An 18700-nucleotide genomic window follows, 5' to 3' on the forward strand; every position below is an offset into this window, starting at 1 on the left:
GGAAAAAAAAATTAAACAAATTAGATTATATTGTGATTTAATCCAACCCAGTTTATAATCACTTTTAATTCGAACTGACATTCATACTCCAAACACATCCATCACTTTGTTGAAGAAAGAAAAGCTAGCTAACAACCAAAATTGTAATTTTGCTCTTGTAATCATTCAATGGTGGGGATTTTTTTATATGAACATTGCAGAAGTCCACTAAAACCTCAAAAAGTATCGAGTCTCAGATGTGAACTCAATCTACCCACTACTAAATTCTTTTCATTTCTTATAATATTTATACTTAGACATTCGTACCCACAAAAATATCAATCTTACACATACTTAAATTTTTTTTAAAAATATATTCGTATTCAATTTTTATATTCAAATTCGAATAATATAACTTACTTACACAAGCAATGAAATAAAATTCTAGAGAGCAAATTACCCAAAGAAATTAAGAAATGGGGAATAAGAAGCGGTATTAGTTATTGATGAATTAATTTCTTACTTGTGCAAGATTGGGAACTTACCTTGTATCATAAGCTATATTAGCTCTTTCAAACCTAAACTCTGCTTTCATTTGTCAATGTAGTTAGTGTCAATGTCAATTGCCAACAGCTCCCACACTGAGACAGACCTCTTCCTTTTCTTGCCATAAAAATTTCCCTTTCTTCCTTACCAATCTCTAATCAGTTTTATTTTATTTTTTACAGATAAATTGAATTCAAATACTATCCCTATCCAATAGGTTCAAAATCCTTAGATGTTGATTCTCTAAATCCACATTATTTTGTAAATAACATATCTGTAAAATGAAAGAATATTCAAAAATAACAATCTCTTAACTTAGTGACAAAAATACGATGTTGTAAGCATAAGAATTTGAATTCGACTCTACTTAACACATTCCCTGCCCTCAATTATAAAAAATTTCAAAATAATATTGTTTAATTTGGATTAACAATACTTTAATTATCATAATTAATTATATAGTAACACCATTTAGATTTGGTACTTCAACCCAGGTTCCTTTGTCGGGTGGACCAGAGACTGTGATTTGAAAAAACATAAAGCAGTGATGTCATATGACAAAAACGTTTTAATTTTTTTTTCCAGTTTTAAACTTTCAATTGTCAGTTAAACAAACTGATTTGCTTCTTTCATCAGGTTTCCAACCAATGCATCTAAACATCCTCATTGACCGACACATCATTACAACTGTTAACGAGCCGGGCCGACTGCCTGATTTTCGAGTCTGAGTTTTGTTTATTTTAAAGGCTAGTTCTTCATCATTTTTAAAAAGTGTTGTGGAAAAGTATTTTTGAAAAGTTTAGTTTAAAATTTGAGTATTTAATATTACTGTCAAAAAGTGTTTTTAAAAAATAAAACATGTTATTATCAAGTAACAAATATACATTTAAATAATATTTAAATTAATTAATATTATTATATTTTAGTAATAATATAAAAAATTATTATAAATTGTTGTTAATATTTTAATATATAATTAAGGCAACATAAAGTGCAACACAGAATAAACTAATATAGAAAAACAAAAATAAATCAAAATACAGCATAAAATTATTGTGTAAACACTTGGGTCAAAAAGACCCGAAACAAAACAAGGGAGCTCCCAAGTGCTCTCTTCAATTGCAAATCAATTCTCAAAGCAAGAGGCGACATGAATTGAAGATGGTCTCACCAAGCGCACCACCATTAGCCAACTTATACGTAAATTCGTTGGCTTCCCTATTGTTGTGAGCAATATCCCACATATAATCAGGGTTTCTAAAGATAAGAATGAAGTCCCAAACACCTTTCAGTTGACAAGATGTTAAAACAGATAAATTATATTAAATATTGATGCTATCAAGGAAATTAAACTTTTAATGATGATTTGCAACATACTAATACTATCTATACCAAATAAACTTTCAATTTCCGATTTAAGCTACTAATCAGATTTTTCTTTTTTATAAAAATTTTTAATTTTCCTTTGTTTTATGTTACAAATATTTAAATCCCACAATAGCAATTAGCCTCTCTGTAATCCACTTTCGTAAGTTTCACAACAAAGCGTGACGAAGATGGCTTGCGGACTAAGCTTTGTGGGGATGGGAACAGTTGGAAACCCATTTCACAAAACTCGTGTTTAAGTCCCTAATGGATCACCTAATGTAGACCATTTCAATTTTTTGAAGATATAACAAGAAATCTTGCCTCACTTTTAAGTTAAAGCCTATGAGAAATACCCAGATTCCATAAATTTAATATTAGATTTTTAAATCTCTGTTTTAAGCACACTTTTTATAAGATAATATTCCATAAATTTATATTGACAATCTAGCTAATTCATTCTAAAACGGAAACAATATTATTATATAATCCAAACTATGAGGGAAAGCAGGAATTTGGTGATATAATTTCCATCATTTTCACTGGAGATTACATACTCAAGCAGATGAGACAAGCCAACTACTGCCAATTTTGGCTCAACTAGTGCACGATAAATTATAAGGATTTTAAATATGTTGTGAAAAATATCAAGGAAATTTGTATATCATGTGGAGCAATGAGTTGGTTTGGTTTATGCTTAACTAGGACTAAAATATGCAGGCCAGTAGTTTGGAGTTTCTATATGCTTTGTTTGGATTTAGATGTGAATATCAAATATATATTGATGCAAATAGGTTTAATTTTATGTATTTAAAAGATCTTTGAAGAAATATTTATACCATGTGGATGACAGAGGAAAATAGAGGAAGAAGATGATGATGTGGATAATTCTCAAAAAATTTGTTGTGTAGCCGCTGAGTTAGAAACAGTACAATATTAGTAATGATATTAATGACAGAGGAAGTTCTTTAAAAGGTTGGGTCGAGGATAATTTATGGGCTCAAGGAGGGTAGAGGTAAGAGCAGGTGGAGAATTGGAGTTAACCATAGTTTGGAGGAAGTCGTAAAACCAACGTTGGTCTTATTGAAGTTGTTGATTTGTTGATTTTAATTTTATGGGTTGTGTGGGTGATTCGAGAATGAAATGTTTGGTCTTAAACGACGCACCTGGGCTTGATGTTATTGAAGGTGATAAGCCCGGCAGGATGGGAAATGAGCCGAGACTGTGGTCAAAATATTAATGTTTAGGGTTTTGGGGGGGGGGGGGTTAAGGTTCTCTCTGTTCATTGAAGTTTTGATTCTGGCTGTAGTCAAGGTTTTGTTTGACTTGGTTAATAATGTTGGAAGAGTTTGGGCGTATACAATCGAGAAAAGAAGACGTTTCTGTCTTGATTGATTGGGGAACAGATATCTAGATCTGTTTTCCTGCCATATCTGGTTTTTTGTTTATCTCCAACCCAATCTTTGTGGTAATTTTGGTTTTGGACTCGCAAACCAACTGCTCGAGGTTTTATCTCAGAAAAAGCAACGTCTTTTATTTTATTACTTGATAATGAAGAGAAGATCCATAGTAACGTTGTCATCTTCAGCAATCCGATGTAAAAAATCAGACTTCATGGTTGTTTCAGTAAGGCAAATATCAAATGGAGGAAAGAGATCAAAGAAGAAAATATACCACAGAGACTATCAACTTGACAAAGTAATGGATTTGCAGAAGAAACCATCTTTAATTCTTCAGCTAAAGTCCATTATCCAATCTCAAAATCATCAACGTCTTCTTCTTCGTGACCTCGAAAAGGAAGTCGGGTTTGTGGCAAAATGGAATTTCATGTCCATCATTGAGAAGTACCCTTCAATATTCCGTGTTAGTGGTGGCTGTGGAAAAGAATTCCCTTTTGTTACACTAACTGGAAAAGCCGAAAAGGTTGCAAGAGAAGAGGGTGAAGCAAGGAATTTAATGGAACCCATTTTGGTTAAGAACCTCAGGAAGTTGTTAATGTTGTCTATTGATTGCAGGGTGCCATTGGAGAAGGTTGAATTCATTGGAAATGAACTTGGCTTGCCTCATGACTTCAAAAAGTCATTGATTTTCAAATATCCTGAATACTTTTCCATCAAAGTTATCAATGGTAGAGCTTATCTTAACTTGGAGAATTGGGATTCTTCGCTGGCAGTGACTGCTCGTGAGGAGATATTCGCACGTGAAAGGATGTTGCAATCTGCTGGTGGTCAAAATAAGGTTCGGATCACGAAAGATGGTAACTATCTTGGTCCATTCGCATTTAAAATGTGTTATGCTGCTGGTTTTAGACCGAATAAGAGTTATCTTGAGGAGCTTGAGAAGTGGCATAAAATGGAATTCCCTTCTCCATACTTGAATGCAAGGAGATTTGAAGTTGCGGATCCAAAAACCCGAAAAAGAGTGGTGGCTGTGCTTCATGAACTCCTCAGTTTGACCATGGAGAAGAGGATGATATCTGCAAAACTGGACGCATTTCATTCAGAGTACCGATTACCGTCCAAGTTAGTGCTATGTTTGATAAAGCACCATGGTATATTTTACATTACAAATAAAGGTGCAAGGAGCACTGTATTTCTTAAAGAAGCATATGATGGTTCAAATTTGGTAGATAAATGTCCTATCCTGATGTTTAATGATAAGTTTGTTGCACTTAGTGGTAGACATGTAACGTTATGAATTATAATTAGGTTGTTACGTAACAGATGTGGGATAATACCACTTTGCAACCATGTTAATTTATGATGTCAATGCAGTTGACATAGGAGCTGATCCTTGTTAAGTGTTCGATGTGGATAGAGAAAACCAGGTAAGGCGGAATTTTTTCTTAATCTTGCCTCATCGAGAATGGACTATGGATGGCACCATTTTCTGCTATGAGTTACTAGTTTTGCTTATTTGATAAAAACTGAAATCACTTAAAAACGAAAGTAGAGGCAGAAACAGAGACAGCTTTCTGCACTCCATTGTTAAAAGCACTTCAGAATCGTAAACTTTTTAGTTCCAAATCCGACATTCACAGGGTAACATAGCTTCAGCGGATTTTATAAGAGAATTCAGCAAGGCACTGGGGTTTTGGGTTGTTTAGGTATGCTGGGTCATTAGCTTGATTATACCTGATCATTGGTGGGTTAGTTTTGGGTTGTTATGGTCTAAACCTTAGGTAAAATCATTTAGAAAACGAATCTTGTTTTTTGTCGAAGCTCATTTTTCGGATAGATATTGTTACTCAAATTCTCTCATTTTTCGAGTGAGTCTTCGAACCTGAACGGGTGATCTGATCTAAGCATGATTCATCAGACACGTCACTCTCAAGCAGAGGGGGGAGCACACGTGGCACGTTACAGATGATGAAAAATTGAGAATACTATACTCCAACTCAGACAATGGCCGTGGCAACTACGCATTTAATGCTTTTAAATAAAGTGATGAAACCGTTGAGGCGATGGGGCATTAAATCCGCTGCTATTTTTTTTCCTATTGGATACTTTCATGAATTTGAGTCTTCAACCAAATTAGAACACCACTATTTCTCCATTCTTCCTTTTTTTCAGTGCCGCTATCTTCTTCGAATAATCAAATGGCGAACGATGGTGCTTTAAGGTTGGCTATAGTATGGCTATCGGTGATCATGGTTTTAGTTGGGGTATTCACGTTTTCTTTGAAGAAAATTATGGTAACTTACGCGTTTGGGATGCTCGGAATTAGTGGGATACTGTTGCCCGACAGGGATTTCTTCGATCGTGAATTTTCTCGCTGGCCTTATCCGGTTACTGCCGATGAAAGAGCTGCTCTTCAAGCTCGAAGATCTGGATTCAAAAGGTTATTCAATTTTTCATTTCTTTTTCTCATCTTCCACTTCATTTCAAATATAATATTGGAAGTGGAACTAGCCCTTTCCAAGACTTTAAATTCACTTCATATATGTGAATTCTCTACCCGCCATTAACGATCACTTCAAGGATCTGCGCCGGTTCGACCGGATACGCGGTAAATAAATATGTATGATCTGTATTCGAAGCACGTGCAAAGGTTTTGCATGGGGTGTTCGAATATCTGCTTGAAGTGACTGGGTGAAGAAATTATAACTTTATAGAAAAAAAAATTGATTAAACTGTCACTCAATTATTAAAAAAAATATTATTTTAGGCCTTCAAAATAAAGAAATTTGTAATTTAAGTATTCACATTATATAATTTAATTATTTTAGTCACTCTTGTTAAAATCACATACAGTAAATTGACATGGCAGCTAAAAAGATCGATATAATAACAAATATAGCCTCAATTTTTATATATTATATCAATTTAATCATAATTTTAAAAAATTCAAAAAAATATAAAAATACATTAATATTTTTAAAAAATACAATAATAAATTTATATTTATATTAATATGTATTAATAAATTTAAATTTCATTTATTAAAATTTTGAGAGCATTTTTAAATTTTTTAGGGTTAATTTTTTAAAATTATGACTAAATTTGTTATTATACCAATTTTTTTAATTATCATTTTTAATAGAATGACCAAAATTACCAAACTATATAAAGTAGGTGCTTAAATTGTAATTTTTTTAGTTTTAATACTTAAAATAAATTGTTTTTATAGTTAAATGATTATCTATGTAGTTTACCAAAAAAAGTTATATACTTTAGAAAATAATGGAACTTCAACTTAGGGTCTATCTCTTTTCTTTGGCGAAAATTAATTTTTGAAAAATAAATAAACTCTTTAGTAAATTTGATATTTTTTTTATCAATATTGTGTATATAGAGAGAATTAAATAGGTAAAAAGTGAATTGCTCTATTTCTATATTTATGTAATGATGTGGCAGATGAGTTAGTAGAAAGCATGAAATATGGTATGTCACGTGTATTTTATGTTGACGTGACACTTGTTTAAGTTTATATTAAACGTGATTTTAAAAAATTTGGTGTATTATTTATCAATAAAAGTAACTTTAATTTATTTTTAGAAATTTTTTATATGTAATAATCTAATTTACTAAAAATTGTATAAAATTATTCACCCTTAACATATCAAATATAAATTACTATTATTATTATTATTATTATTACTCAAAACTGACAATATTAACTATAATGTGTGGTATGATGGTTACTCACATCATCTTTTAATCATGTGCCCGAGGGATTTGATCCGCACTCATGGGAATGGATCACATTTAATGGTCAATCGTTTAGCTTTTCGATGAGCACCCACAACAAGAAAATTAGTTATTGTTACCGACAATGAATAACTTGATAGAAAAGAAACTGACAATGTTATTCCAGGAACAATTTGTTAGACCGTATGAGTATTGTATTTATTATTTTACAATTATATAAAATTTTGATATATTAATATTTTTGAAACATTAATATAATTATGTATTTTTCGTATTCATTTCACGTTTTACATGATATTTTAATTATTTTTTTCATGTCTCTAAATGTCTGTTTATGTGCAGGTACAGGATTTACCCAATGAGAGTAATTATTTACACCACAATTTATAGCATTGGCCTTTACAAGTGGTGGATTTTGGTATCAAGTTAAATCAAGGAACTCTACAAATACTTCTTTTGGGTATTATTATTATTATTTTAGGTCATCATCATCATCATTATTTATTCAACAGAGTTTCTGGAGGAGTTAATTTCTCAGTTCATATTGTGTACAATTGTGACGATGGAGGACATAGCAAATAAGTTGTGCAGGTGTATTGTTGTATGGATACCTTGGGTCTAGCTGCTGGACATGCAGGGACTATGATGTTTTTCTGTGCCATTTATAGTCAATTTATTTTTATAACTTCTTTTAAATGCCATCTATTATTTTAAAGATTTAGGCTTGTTTGTTATGATAAATAATGGACAAATCATTTAAAATTCAATATATTTGAAAAATAATTTTTAATTACTTATATATTTGACCAACAAAAACTTGTTTTTATACACTAGCAGCAATAAACTTGTTTTAACTTGGTGTTGGTAACCATTATTCGGAATGAGCTAGCGTAAATAATATCTATAGTGAAATTAGACTCATTCAAGACCAATGTTTTAAGGATTAAGAAGTGAAGTTTCAACACATAATGAGAGAGAGTAATAGGGTGACAGATCATATGGCGAAAGAAGCCCGAGGTGAAATGGAACACTTAATTATTCACGAAAAATTATCGAAAAGTGTGAAAATTTTATTAAATTATAACAACCATTGTTCTACATTCCCATTGTTTGATAACGACTAATCCTGCTGTAAGCTTAGCTTAAAACTTTATTATTAAAAAAGTTCATAAATTGCCCATATGTCACTTTTAATTGATTAATTAATTACTATATATGAGAGTATGCATCACCTGTTAATGTAGTAGTTGCAGCATTATTTCTAATATTAATTGTGATATTTAATAATGCCTTAAAAAATGAAGCCTAATGACCTAAGGTCTAAAGTGGTCTAGAAATATTCAGGCCAAACCTAGATTGGGCTTAAGAACTAGGGCTTAATTTCAACTACACCAAACATGTTAAATTACTATAACACCCCAAATTTGATCTGCATACAAGGACATATATTGGTCTTTCCACAGTAGAAAACCCAGGACTTTAGGAGGTTCTAATCTACCCGAGAATTCGAAAACAAAGTGTTAAGAAAAGAAGCTTAAAGAGTTGAATGAATAACTGTTAATTCCTTTGAGTAAAAATGCAGTAAATATATACAGAAAATGTAACTAACACTATAACTAATTACATACTGTTACTTAATTTCTAACTAACTATACAAATGCTGGTACAACAGTTTTACACTCTCAACATGCCCCCTCAAGTTGGAGGATGAAAAATGTCTTTCATTCCCAACTTGGTCACTAAGTATTTGTGCTGAGGAATGCTTAATCCTTTAGTGAGTAAATCTGCCATTTGTTCATTTGTTGAGATGTGCTTTGTTTCCACGTCACCTTTTTGAATTTTCTCTCGAATAAAATGACAATCTATCTCAATGTGCTTTGTTCTTTCATGGAAGACCGGATTTGAAGCTATTTGAAGGGCAGCTTGATTGTCACAATGTAACAACATTGGTTTTGAAATTTTAACTCCCAACTCAGCTAATAAACCTTTCAACCAGACTAGCTCTGCAACTGTGGTAGCCATACTTCTGTATTCTGCTTCTGCAGATGATCTAGATACCGTATTCTGTTTCTTGGATTTCCAGGAAATCAAAGAATTTCCCAATTTGACACAATATCCTGTAACTGACTTTCTAGTCATGTTGCATGAAGCCCAATCAGAGTCACAATATGCATGTATATCTGTCGTTCCTTCTGCTGTGAGAAAAATACCTTGACCAGGATTCTTCTTGAGGTATCTCACAATACGCAAAGCAGCCTCATAATGTTCCTTCTTCGGTTTCTGCATAAACTGACTAAGGTGCTGTACTCCAAATGCAATATCTGGTCTAGTATTGGTGAGATATAGGAGTCTTCCTATTAATCTTTGATATATGCTTGCATCTTCTAATTCTGTATCTGCATCGTGTATGTCTAGTGCTGTATCATATTCCAGACTTGTCATTTTTAGATTCTGCTCCAAGGGTGTATTTGCAGGCTTTGCATTTGTCAAACCAAGATCATTAATAAGTTCAAGAACATATTTTCTCTGATTCATAATGATATCCTCTTTAGATCTTGCTATTTCTATGCCAAGGAAATACTTGAGAGTACCCAAATTCTTCATTTTGAAATTCTGATGAAGAGTTGCTTGTAAGTCTTCAATTAAGGATTTGTCATTCCCAGTGATCAAGAGATCATCAACATAAATGAGCAAAATAACAACTTTGCTACCAGATGATTTGATGAACATAGAGTAGTCATGCTTACTTTGAACATAACCGGTGTTGATGAGAGCCTCACTGAGCTTCAAATTCCATTGTCTTGAGGCCTGTTTTAATCCATAAAGGGATTTGAGCAGTCTACATACATGATTGCCCCCTGGAGTGCCAAATCCCTGAGGTAAGTACATGTAAACTTCTTCATGAAGGTCACCTTGAAGAAATGCATTATAGACATCCATTTGAATGAGAGGCCAGTTAAATAAAGCAGCAAGAGCAATAACAATTCGGACTGTAACCTGCTTAACAACTGGGGAAAACGTGTCCTGAAAATCAATACCTTCCTTTTGACTATAGCCTTTAGCCACTAATCTGGCTTTATAGCGTTCAATAGTGCCGTCTGAATGGTATTTGATTCGAAACACCCATTTGCAGCCAATGGGACGTTTTCCTGGTGGGAGTGGAACAACCTCCCAAGTTGAGTTTGCTTCTAAAGCTTGAATTTCCTGTTGCATCGCAGCTTTCCAACAATCATGTTGAATGGCCTCTTGGTAGGTTCGAGGTTCAGAGGTGGTAGAGATGGAAGCAACGAAACATTGAGTGTGTAAAGGTAAGTGATGACATGTTATAAAGTTGGAGATTGAATACGGACCTTGTGCAGTAGTAGAAGAAGATGAAGAAGTAGGACAAATGTAATCTTGCATCCAGACAGGTGGTTTGGTGTTTCGGGTGCTTCTTCGAGAAGGATAAGAGGGTAAGGAAGATGTTGGTAGGGTAGAAGAAATAGAGGAAGTAGGGAGGGAAGGTGGTGGTGGTGGTGTTGAAGTGGTAAAAAGAAAATCAGGATCATGCAAAGAACCAAATGTATTGTCATCCAAGGGAAAGAGGGGTTGATCTTTGGAGGGTGTTGTAAAAGGAAAGACAGATTCATGAAATAGAACAGCTCGACTAACAAAAAATTTTTGGGAAACAGGATTGAACAGGATATATCCTTTTTGGACTTGAGAATAACCCATAAAAATGGATGGTGTAGCTTTGGGAGAAAATTTATCATGCAGATTGGTTACTGTGGCATAGCAAAGATAACCAAAAATTTTAAGGTGAGAAAGATTTGGTGGCCTATTATACAGCAGCTCAAAAGGTGTTTTCCAGCGAAGTACTGCAGAAGGTAACCTATTAATTAAGTAACAAGCTGTTAAAACACATTCCCCCCAAAACTTAACAGGTACATGCGATTGAAATTTTAATGCTCGGGCAACATCTAAAAGATGGTGGTGTTTGCGTTCGGCCACACCGTTTTGCTGAGGTGTGTGGACACAAGATGATTGGTGAATGATTCCAAGGGATTGAAAAAAGAAAGTACCTTCTTTAGTAAAAAATTCATGACCATTGTCACTGCGAACAGTTTTAACAATTCCAGAAAATTGTGTTTTGGCTAACATAATAAACTGCTTAAGGTAAAAAAGGGCATCACTCTTAAGTTTTAAAAGATATATCCACGTCATTCGAGTATGGTCATCAACAATGGTTAAAAAATATCTATGACCAGAATGAGTTGAAGTGCGATAAGGACCCCAGAGATCGACATGGACAAGAGTAAAAGGTTTTGATTCTCGTGAAGTACTTTGTGGAAAGGGTAAGCGTGTTTGTTTTGCTAATGGACAGACAGTGCATGTTTGAATGTTATGAGAATGCACAAAGCCATTATGTAAAAAGTGTATTTTATTCATCTTTGAAAAAGATGTGTGACCAAGTCTAGCATGCCACAGAGGGTAATCAACATGCTTAAAAACAGATAAAGAAGTAACATTTGAAGAATGTACAGGAAGAGGTACGGGTAGGGAAGTGGGAGTTGAGGAGGGTTGAGGGAGGAGTAGATAAAGACCATCTTGTTCCTTACCAATACCCATCATCTTTCCACTGCAAAGGTCCTGTAAAACACAAAATGTAGGATAAAAGGAAACAAAACAATTGAGATCTTTGGTGAGTTTAGAAATGGAGAGAAGGTTAAAATTGAATGAGGGAATGTAAAGAACATCTTTAAGAGTGTGATGAGGTGTAAGATTATGAGTACCAATATGAGTGATGGTGGCTGTGTTACCAGTAGGCAATTTAACAAAAGTGTTGTTAGCACATGCAACAGGTTGAATTAAAGCATTAAAAGCATGCGTCATGTGATTAGAAGCCCCAGTATCAAGAATCCAATGAATCGGATCAGATGCATAAGATATACCTGCCATGTGAGCTACAGCTTGCACAGAAGAGTTCTTGTGTAATAGGTCCAAGATCTGTTGATACTGTTCAGCAGTAAATGTAGGAGCCGAAACAATAGATGGTGAAGAAGCAGGCATAGCAGGAGAATCAGAAGAAGGAACAACAACTTGATTGACAGTTGGTGATTTCTTCTTGGTGAACTTGAAATCAGCAGGAAAGCCATTGAAGCGATAGCAGTCGGTTCGAATGTGACCCCGTTTTTGACAATAACTACAAGACAAATCAGAACGCTTCTTGGAAACCGAAGAAGTTGATGATTGCTGACTAAGAAGAGCAGTAGGTTCCGAGACAGGTAGTGGAGAAGCAAGTTCTCGTTGAGTTTCATCACGCATGACAAGCGAGTAAGCCTGATTAACTGTGGGCAAAGGTTGCATCAAAAGGATCTGGGATCGAACATTAGAATATGTTTCATTTAAACCCATCAAAAACTGAAAAAGACGTTGTTGTTGAAGTTGAGCATTTCGGCGAATAAGATCACAATCGCAGGTAGATGAAGGAACAAGAACATCATATTCATCCCAAAATAATCGAAGCTTAGTAAAGTAAGTGGAAATAGAATAAGCTCCCTGAGTGTGAGTGGAAATAGCACGATGGAGATAGTAAATACGAGAACCATCAACCTTGTCATATCGTTCCTGAAGATCCTTCCAAACAATGGCAGCATTGGACGCAAAAACAATTCCAGCAGAAAGTTCCTGAGTAACAGTGTTAAGGATCCAAGAAAGAACCAAAGCATTGCATCTATCCCAATGAGGCATTAGATCAGCATCAAAGTCAGCACGGGAACATGAACCATCAATAAAACCAAGCTTATTCTTGGCAAGAAGGGCGATACGCATAGACCTGCTCCAAACGCAATAGTTTTCAGTTCCAGTGAGCTGATGAGAAACCAAAAGCATTCCTGGCATGTCAGAAGGATGCAAATAAAGAGGATGGCCAAATGACAAATTGAAAGAGGAAGGATTAGCCATGAAGAAAAAAAAGAAAGAAGAGAAGAGAAGAATGAAGAAGAAAACTAGATCAAAGATGATCAGGAAAAAGGTTTAGCCTGATACCATGTTAAGAAAAGAAGCTTAAAGAGTTGAATGAATAACTGTTAATTCCTTTGAGTAAAAATGCAGTAAATATATACAGAAAATGTAACTAACACTATAACTAATTACATACTGTTACTTAATTTCTAACTAACTATACAAATGCTGGTACAACAGTTTTACACTCTCAACACAAAGCGAAAAGACTGAAGAAAAGGAAAAAGGATGAGATTGTTAACTCACAACATGTTGTCGTCGAACATCAAAGGGGTAACCAACGGTTTCCCTCTGAAGATCCAAGTGGAGAAAGTGGTGGAGAAGCAAGTTGAGATCAATCACGATTTCCTTAGGAACATATTTCCGAAGATCGACTGGAAAGCCTTCTCCGATGCTTCCAGAATCATGGGCTACGACGAGATGCCGGAGGAGCCGCCGGAGCCGTCGGTGTTGGAGTTGAACGTCGAGTTTTTGGGGAAGTTTCATCATGCCCTTTTGGAACTTCATCTCGAGGAAGGTGCGCTCCTTTGCCCCGAGACCGGCCGGAAGTTTCCTGTTAATAAGGGGATTCCCAATATGCTTTTACTTGAGGATAAGGTTTGAGGATATGGTTGGTGGTCGATACGGCTACGTTTAGGGCATTGGGGGTTTTTAATTAGGGTTTTAACACACTTGTTTTTTATTTTTAGCCTTTGTATGGAGACGAATTGTGTTGATTCTAGTCTTCTGAATGGAATCAAATTGAAAATTGGAGAGATTACGTAGTAAAATTGAATCTGTGATTGATGATTCACTCAATATCAGTGAAGTTTTGCGATTTTGAAAGGGGAAAAAATTATACATAGACGCGAATCGGAAGAATTTTGAAATACATCTATGCTTAAAATGAAAATTTTCGAACAAGTGGAAAGCTACGTAAATTCGCTTGGCAAATTGATGATCTGGAAACAAACAGCCGATTTTTTCTTCAAAAATCAAATGGATGCTTTTCGCAACTTCCGTATGTCAAAATGACTGAAAATTTTTTGAACTTATAAATCAGAAGCTAGTTTGTTCAGTAATTAACAAAAGGAAGATACGCCATCAGTAGTGAAAGGTATCAAACGCTTGCTTTGTAAAGAAACAGGAAATCAAAATAGCGAAGACCACTTGAAGAATCAGCTCCGTCAGTCCACACAGTTTGATTTTGTTGATCTTCAGTCGTTCCTTCACAAACGCCACCCTCAGATTTTCGATTTCTCTTATTATCTTCTCCTTCTCCTACGTCGAGTCATGAGATCAGAATTAACTTCGGATATCAGTTTTGAACCGTGTTAAACACAAATTCGAGCAAAAAAATTGGGGGGGGGGATTTGTGAATTACCTCAGGTTCATCGTTGACGCGATTGACGGATGATTTGAGAGAAGAAAGTAGAAATGCAGCTTTGGCACATCGAATGGAAATCTGTAATTTTCGAGCTCCGTCTTGAAATTCTCCTTCGGTTCCTTCCATTCTCTATATCTCTCTAAAATCTAAATGAAACGCTGGTTTTGGAATTTAAACGAATTTTTTTACCGGTGCGGAGCAAGGGAGCCAAAACCTGGTGTTTTAAACTTACATTTCACTCACTGAAATTTCAAAAAGCACTGTATCATCACTATCGATTTATTACGTTAAGCATGATTTGTATTTCATCGAATTTAGTTTGAGCTGATTTAAGTTTCACTCTCAAAGATCTAATTATTCAGTTAGACTCATTCAATTATCATGTTGAACTTGCTTATTTCTGCTCGTGCTCGAGCTTTAAATAAAATTTTTAAAAACTTAGTTAAAAATAAGGGTAAATTATCAAAATAATCAATTTTGTTTATCTCATACTACATTTTAGTCACTTATGTTTAAAATGTTACATTTTAGTCCATTAAATTATCGTGTTATAAAATTTTAATCACTAAATTCTGAACCGTTAATTGTTGTTAACAATATAACAATAAACTAACCTGACACATTAAATCATAATTTCAAATAAAAATTTTACGTTAATTTATACAATCAATCCCTACATTTTTTTCATATTGAGCTATTTAATTTTTCTCCTTTTACATTCTTTTAACTCTTTTTTTTATTTTATTCTGCCTCTCCCTCTATTTTCCTCCCTTCTACATTTCTTTTAACGTAATTTGTCTATGTTTTCGTTTGAAATGATAATTTAACATGCCACGTTAGTGTCTAAAATATTACAACATAATAATATATATTTTAAACATAAGTGACTAAAATATAATCCAAAACAAACAAAAGTGACTATTTTAATATTTTACCCTAAAAATAAATGCAAGTAAAATTAAAAGCTCTATTAAACATCCGTGTTACTCAGGTACTAAAATACTCAATTATACAACAACCAACTAAATTCAAAATGTCAAAAAAAAAAAAACACTAATTTCAAGCATTTTTAAGCCGTACCCACACAGTTGCAAGCACAAGCGTAAAGTGTCTCTATTACGACTTTTGTCCTAATTGTATTTAAAGCTTAGCGAGGTCAATTACTCACACCAACAATATAATGATAATCAATGTACCAAAAAGAGCAATAAAATTAAATCTGCAACAGCCCAAGACCTTTACTAAATTGGGACTGAAAAACACAAAGACTATAGACAAACAATGCAATTAGCAACGGTCCATAGCTCAATTTGACATGTTATAACCTAAAACATAAATACCAAAACCCATTGAAGAAAAAGGTCAAATAATATAATCACACCCCCATTGAAGAGATAACCGAAAAACACCCGGAAACAACTGCAAACTGACAGGGTTAGACCTAAGTTAAACCAACGCAATGCTGCTTTCACCACCTGGGGGCTTGCGAACACCACCAAAGTAGTCTCGAGACTCAACCTTTCCATCAGCAAAGATGTTGCTGCCGCTTATCTCCCGCATTTTCGCCATACTAAGTGGCTTCTCGGCAGAACCTGGCGGAACGTCACCCTTAAATATGTCATTACCCGAAAGCTCAGCCAATTTCTGATTAGGAATTTTCTTTGCTGTCTTAACCCTGGCCTCATCGCTCGACTAGAAAATGACATCCAAGTTCATAAATCAGTTAGACTTTTCCGAGTTTATTGATGCAAATCGAACTAAATGGCAAAACTTAAGTACTTAACGATTGCAAAAGGCGATGCAGTCCCCGTATAAGCAAAAATTGAATGACAGAAATGTAATTCGCCTATTAATTAAACTTTCTGCTATATGATCTATAGCTAGCTTAGGTGCAATCAGTTGCATTAAGTACAATTCGCTCTAGCATTGTCAAAATTCAGTAAGGACTAAGGAGTTTTAAGATGTACTTACATTATGTGTATGAGATTCTCCCAAGTCGAAACTGTCCTTCAATGCCAATGCACGTACGGTTGTTGGCCTCGGCAAAATTTCAGGTGGGGGTGCAAAGATGTTGTGTCCGCTAAGCTCCTTGCACTTTGCATCTGAGAGCTGCTTCTTCAACTTTGAATCTTCGCTTTCTAGCGTTCCACTTAACTCACGCTGCTTTGCCACCTCGGGAAGAGTAGTTGGCTTCTTAGGAGAAATAGTCTCTTCCTCAGCAAAAGAAATGTGACTAATTCCAGCTAGTGCTTCCTGACAGTGCCGAACATCAAAACATTTAAGTAAAATGTTAGTTGACACGAATATAGCATGTTCTAATAGATTAAAGTATATCATCATAATAGAATTAGAAAACGAAAGAATTGAACGGATACCTGGTACATTCGTAATCCCGTCTTGTTGTTTGAAGCAGGATTGGCACTGCCTGGTTCGGACTCATCATTTTCTACATTGGCTGCAAAAATACCACTACCAGTCATCTCCTTCATTTTATATCCAGAAGGAGGTTTCCTGGAAATATCACCACATTACAGTTGCAGAGATAATTAGATGAGCAGCATGAAGAAGATACAAAATTCATCAAGTCATATATTCATTTTCTCTTTCTAGTGCCTTCCTGAATTCTCTTATAAAATCCGCTGAAGCTATGTTACCCTGTGAATGTCGGATTTGGAGGTTCTTTGGTCATATCTCATATAACAATGGAGCAATGAACAATTGAGACAGATGAAGAACGAAAGTATCAAAACTCGAATTTGAACAGAGTTCTACTTGGAATTTCAACAAACAAACGAATTTTAAATCACGGATCCTCGCAAAGCATTATGCAATTACGAGCAGTAAGAAATTTTATCCAATCCAGGAAGACATGATCGATTCAATACGATAAAAATAGTTATAGTTGGAACAGTTAGATCTCCAACGGTTGATACGGTTAGATCAGAACGGAGATCCGATGGATCACGAATTAATGATTGATAAATAGCAGCTAATAAGGAAAGAAGTCACGAATAATTGAACGGATCAAACATGAAAATTTTAATTTAAGCGCAGATTTGAATTCAATTTTTTCTCTCTTTTTATTTCAAATTTCTCAAAACTGTATTTGACGGATTATATTTATAAAAAAAAAAGAAGAGCTGAAAATTTTTCAAATAAAGCAGATCTCACCGTTTGTTTAAGCTTTCAAATTCTTCATCAGTTACTTGGCCTCCAAACACCACTTTTCTGATCCCATCCGACGGCTGCCATTAATAAAAAAAATCAATAAAAAATAACACAAATTCACCACCACAATGAAGAAGAAGTACCTGGTGAGGTCGGACGGAGCGAGCGGCGGAGGTGGCGGTGTCCGGCTGAGGAGTCTCAGACCAAGTGAGCAGATCTGCTGTAGAAGTATGTGGCTTCCTAACTGGAGTGCTCCTCTCCATTTTTTTTCCCTCCCACTCTCAAAACTACACGCAAAGAAAAAAAAATGGAAATGCTTTCAATTTAATCAAACAAAAGCCTTTGGGTTCCTCTATTCTTACTCCTCCTCTGCAACAACAGCAAAAGGAGGGCAGTAGGGTACTGTTTGTAGAGTTGTGAAAGAGTGAAGAGGAAGTATGAAAACAGGATCTGAGAGATAGAGAAAGGTAGAAAATGACGAAACCTGTCCAAACACTTGAAAATCTCTTGATCTGGAACTTTCTTTTTGTGCCTTTTGCTTTGAAATTCGATCTCACCCTTTCCCTTTTCGTTTAAATTTTCATGGATTTTCATCAATGTATTTATACATTTGAATTTTTTTTAAATAATAATAAAAAGAAAAGGTAGAGTAGCTGCTACTCTACTGATTTTTGAATCTTGTACCGCCTTCCTCTCCATCAATGAAATTCCAATAATTCTAGTATTGTATAGATTATTTTGTCGTATTTTAAAAATATTTATGAGTCAATATATATGGTACATTGCAGTGTTTTTTTATTATTTTGTAAGTAATTTTTAAAAAATTTATATGTCTTATTTTTTAAGTCTAAAAATTCCACTAAGTATCAAATATTATTAGTAAATTATATCTTTGCTCAATAAATTATGTTTAATTTTTTGTCATTTAACTATAAAAATGCCAGAAAAACCTTGTACTTAGAAGTGATTTACATTTTGATCTCTCTATTAAAAAATAGGTAAACTAACATTTATACATTTCGAAACGTGCAAATTAGCCTCTATGAATATTAATTTAAATGGTTAATCACTAATTTGGTCCTTGAACTATAATTAAAATATCGTTTTGATTTCTTAAAATTTT

At 34.3% G+C, this 18700-nt stretch overlaps 5 protein-coding genes across 6 annotated transcripts; 3 read left to right on the plus strand and 2 right to left on the minus strand.

Annotated features, from left to right (window-relative positions):
* The first annotated feature begins 3172 nt into the window (after positions 1 to 3172).
* On the plus strand, positions 3173 to 4785 carry LOC107905872 (protein WHAT'S THIS FACTOR 1 homolog, chloroplastic). The gene has a single exon (XM_016832652.2). The coding sequence runs from the start codon at positions 3442 to 3444 to the stop codon at positions 4585 to 4587; it is 1146 nt and encodes a 381-aa protein (XP_016688141.2). The 5' UTR covers positions 3173 to 3441; the 3' UTR covers positions 4588 to 4785.
* A 570-nt stretch (positions 4786 to 5355) lies between these two features.
* Positions 5356 to 7736, plus strand: LOC107900839 (signal peptidase complex-like protein DTM1). Its single transcript, XM_016826575.2, has 2 exons — positions 5356 to 5730; positions 7383 to 7736. The coding sequence occupies exons 1-2, from the start codon at positions 5489 to 5491 to the stop codon at positions 7468 to 7470; spliced, it is 330 nt and encodes a 109-aa protein (XP_016682064.1). The 5' UTR covers positions 5356 to 5488; the 3' UTR covers positions 7471 to 7736.
* A 5228-nt stretch (positions 7737 to 12964) lies between these two features.
* Positions 12965 to 13759, plus strand: LOC107900868 (multifunctional methyltransferase subunit TRM112 homolog A). The gene has a single exon (XM_016826617.2). The coding sequence runs from the start codon at positions 13272 to 13274 to the stop codon at positions 13644 to 13646; it is 375 nt and encodes a 124-aa protein (XP_016682106.1). The 5' UTR covers positions 12965 to 13271; the 3' UTR covers positions 13647 to 13759.
* A 169-nt stretch (positions 13760 to 13928) lies between these two features.
* On the minus strand, positions 13929 to 14770 carry LOC107900876 (uncharacterized). The gene is made up of 2 exons (XM_016826629.2): positions 14407 to 14770; positions 13929 to 14303 (listed from the first exon to the last, which is right to left on the minus strand). Exons 1-2 carry the CDS (start codon positions 14533 to 14535, stop codon positions 14127 to 14129), a joined length of 306 nt encoding a protein of 101 aa, XP_016682118.2. The 5' UTR covers positions 14536 to 14770; the 3' UTR covers positions 13929 to 14126.
* An 852-nt stretch (positions 14771 to 15622) lies between these two features.
* Positions 15623 to 18322, minus strand: LOC107900857 (uncharacterized). Of its 2 annotated transcripts, XM_016826605.2 has the most exons (6): positions 18062 to 18322; positions 17721 to 17864; positions 17581 to 17654; positions 16785 to 16920; positions 16381 to 16662; positions 15623 to 16101 (listed from the first exon to the last, which is right to left on the minus strand). In XM_016826605.2, the coding sequence occupies exons 2-6, from the start codon at positions 17838 to 17840 to the stop codon at positions 15856 to 15858; spliced, it is 858 nt and encodes a 285-aa protein (XP_016682094.2). In that variant the 5' UTR covers positions 17841 to 17864; positions 18062 to 18322; the 3' UTR covers positions 15623 to 15855. The 2 variants fall into 2 exon arrangements, with proteins under 2 accessions (XP_016682094.2, XP_040950422.1); XM_041094488.1 differs by lacking the exon at positions 18062 to 18322 and having other exon boundaries at positions 17721 to 18023.
* Between the last annotated feature and the right edge of the window lie 378 nt (positions 18323 to 18700).

The sequence above is a fragment of the Gossypium hirsutum genome, chromosome D05 (assembly GCF_007990345.1).
Source record: "Gossypium hirsutum isolate 1008001.06 chromosome D05, Gossypium_hirsutum_v2.1, whole genome shotgun sequence".
Lineage (NCBI taxonomy): Eukaryota > Viridiplantae > Streptophyta > Magnoliopsida > Malvales > Malvaceae > Gossypium > Gossypium hirsutum.

Excerpts from the sequence above, each read along its gene's own strand:
- LOC107905872 (XM_016832652.2), top strand. The coding sequence starts at position 3,442 with ATGAAGAGAAGATCCATAGTAACGTTGTCATCTTCAGCAATCCGATGT.
- LOC107900839 (XM_016826575.2), top strand. The coding sequence starts at position 5,489 with ATGGCGAACGATGGTGCTTTAAGGTTGGCTATAGTATGGCTATCGGTG. Across the intron at positions 5,731-7,382 it reads CGAAGATCTGGATTCAAAAG|GTACAGGATTTACCCAATGA; the intron begins GTTATTCAATTT and ends GTTTATGTGCAG.
- LOC107900868 (XM_016826617.2), top strand. The coding sequence starts at position 13,272 with ATGAGATTGTTAACTCACAACATGTTGTCGTCGAACATCAAAGGGGTA.
- LOC107900876 (XM_016826629.2), bottom strand. The coding sequence starts at position 14,535 with ATGGAAGGAACCGAAGGAGAATTTCAAGACGGAGCTCGAAAATTACAG. Across the intron at positions 14,304-14,406 it reads GCGTCAACGATGAACCTGAG|GAGAAGGAGAAGATAATAAG; the intron begins GTAATTCACAAA and ends GACTCGACGTAG.
- LOC107900857 (XM_016826605.2), bottom strand. The coding sequence starts at position 17,840 with ATGGAGAGGAGCACTCCAGTTAGGAAGCCACATACTTCTACAGCAGAT. Across the intron at positions 16,663-16,784 it reads CGGGATTACGAATGTACCAG|GAAGCACTAGCTGGAATTAG; the intron begins GTATCCGTTCAA and ends CGGCACTGTCAG. Across the intron at positions 16,102-16,380 it reads GAGAATCTCATACACATAAT|TCGAGCGATGAGGCCAGGGT; the intron begins GTAAGTACATCT and ends GTCATTTTCTAG.